At 42.9% G+C, this 2,500-nt stretch overlaps 1 protein-coding gene across 1 annotated transcript in view; it reads left to right on the forward strand.

Moving 5' to 3' along the window:
• Nucleotides 1-1,601, forward strand: part of wnt2 (wingless-type MMTV integration site family member 2) — an 11,439-nt gene extending 9,838 nt beyond the window's left edge. The window contains exons 5-6 of the mRNA XM_076171378.1: nt 288-500; nt 653-1,601. Coding sequence (XP_076027493.1) covers nt 288-493 — 206 coding nt within the window. The 3' untranslated portion in view covers nt 494-500; nt 653-1,601. The remainder of the gene's footprint in view (nt 1-287; nt 501-652) is intronic.
• The last annotated feature ends 899 nt before the right edge of the window (nt 1,602-2,500 follow it).

The raw sequence follows: 2,500 nt of genomic DNA on the forward strand, positions 1-2,500 counted from the left end.
AACTAAAAATTTCGCAAAACCTTGTCCAACAGTTCGTACAAACTTTCTTACAAACTTCTTACACATTTCATAAAAAAATCGTTAAGAATTTGTTAAAAAAATTGTGATAAATTTCCTCATAAATTTCACTAAACTTTTCGTTAAAAATTTTGTGGAAATGTTTTTCCAAACTTCGTACAAACTTTGTTACAAATTTCAGGAAACTACGAGGAAACTACAGGAAAATTTCAGGAAATTTTTTCGGTCAACTTACATTCACATCTCAATGGCGTCGTCTCTCTGTCCAGGGTCCATGGGGACGGGCGGCCGCGTCTGCAACCGCACGTCCCGCGGCGTGGAAGGCTGCGAGGTGATGTGCTGCGGCCGTGGCTACGACACGTCCCGGGTCAGCCGGTCCACAAAGTGCGAGTGCAAGTTCCACTGGTGCTGTGCGGTCCACTGCAGAGACTGCCACCAACAGCTGGACCTGCACACGTGCAAAGGCCAGACGTGACCTCACGGTATGAACTGCACCTCACTTACCATAGCTCACCTGTCAATCAGTGTGGGCGGGGCTGTGGCCTCTTCTGCGAGTTCCCTGAAGCTTCTCTTCCATCTTGTCAATGCTAACTTTGTTCTTCTTGTCCTGTTTTTCCCCCACAAACAAACCAAGAATGCAGAACAACTTCTGAACGTTTGGGTTTCCTCTGCCACGTGATCCAAGATGGAGACGGAACGTTCCAACTTCAGACCGCACCACTTTAGACATCCCAAACTCACTGAACCACTCCAGTTAAGCTAAGGCTCTTTAGGCCGTGTCCATTTACAGAGAGACACAGCTGAGTCAAGACTACGCCCTCTTTCTCACGCTTGGGTCGTCGCTATGATCCTGAAATTCTATTCACAAACTGGGATTGACATCATTACAGTCTTTGCATTCTGGCAGATTCTAAATCATGTAAACAGTTTGCTTCTGGCTTCTCCTGATCAACTTAGACTGAGCTCCGCATGTTAGCATCAGTCCAGACTTTTCTTCAGCAAAACTTCAAATGGGAAAAACTACTTAGGTGAAATTTACCAATTGTACATAAACTGGAACATATCTGCTCAGTCTTTATTAAGAGCTCCATTTTTAAAAGCTTTGCAAAAAAACTTTAAGCTGTAGCACCATTGTGAATACTGAGTGAAAACAGGCCACCGTGTCTTTAAGAAGCCTGCGTTGTTCTGATTGACCGGCTTTGTCGACGCCCACAGACTGAAACACAAACCTCTGCTTCACTTCAGAGCTCTGAATGAGAAACAACACAAACGTCTTTCTACTCTTATTTTATTGTATTTATTTACTCTGGAGCCTCAAACTGTCCCGAGTGTGTAGAAGCCCTGCAGAGGTCACGATCACTTGTCGATTGATTACTTTAGATCAGGGGTTTTCAACGTTTTTCAGGTCTGGATGCTGTGTCTGACATTTTAGCTCTCTCACTCCTTCCATGTCCAAGATGTGGGCTTTTCTTGTTTTCTGTAGTTTTAGAAAACGATGACCGCGGGGTCAACTTTTTCAGAATTTTGTCAATATTCCCGTTTGCCCCATGTTCCATACATGTCAATGTGTATTCAAACACGTTCATTCGTGGGGAAGAAATTGATAAAAATAGTTTTTCACTTAGAAGAATATAAATAATTGTCTCATCAACCACACATTTCACGCCCCCCCCCCCTGCAGAACCCCCGCCAACCCCCTGTTGAAGACCTCTGCTTTAGATGAATCCATTTCCAGTGCTATGACTCCATGGATCTCATCTGAATTTAAAATTAAAAGTTAAACTTAAAAGTTGGAGGGTTTGTTTATGTAAATATATGAGCGATGTCATTTAAACCAACAGCTGACTACTACTTCCTGTTCAAACCAACCAATCACAGGAGCTTTGAGCCCATTTACACAACTGCATTCTTGGTGTTTTGATTGAATTTCACAAACGTTTTTGTTAAACATGTCAAACATTCTGGGAAATGTTTTAAGAAATGACCTTCAAAATCTGCAAGAACTTTAAGTTTCGTAAAATGTCCTTTAAAATTTGGGGAAATGTAAAAAACGTGCACACATTTCTTTAAAACTTTGTGTAAGATTTCAGGAAATTTGATGAAAAATGCAAAAATTCTGTTCAGTCAAAACTCAGCCAGGAGATCAAATCCTCCTACAAGGGAAACTTTCACTACAGCTTCAGACAGAGCAGTCAGTGCAGGATCCCACCAGCAGGGGGCAGCAAACAGCATACACTCCAAAGAGACAACCAGCAGATTTGACTCTGAGGTGTAAATGTGAACGGAGACTTTGGGGTGGAATGAATCCAGAATCCTTCATGAGGGTTTGAAGAGGCTGAGATTTGAGTTTGAGCAGGAAAACGTAAACAGTTCAGTCACAAACCTTCAGGCCGCCTCCGCCAGCTGAGGCGACCTCAGGCGGGTTCTGGTTCTGGTTTCCGTCTCAATCAAAACGTGAAGAAGCTTCTTGCAGCGATACACA

This window comes from Genypterus blacodes, unplaced genomic scaffold, assembly GCF_046128005.1.
Source record: "Genypterus blacodes isolate CSIRO-AG114 ecotype Tasmania unplaced genomic scaffold, CSIRO-AGI_Gbla_v1 ptg000248l_1, whole genome shotgun sequence".
Lineage (NCBI taxonomy): Eukaryota > Metazoa > Chordata > Actinopteri > Ophidiiformes > Ophidiidae > Genypterus > Genypterus blacodes.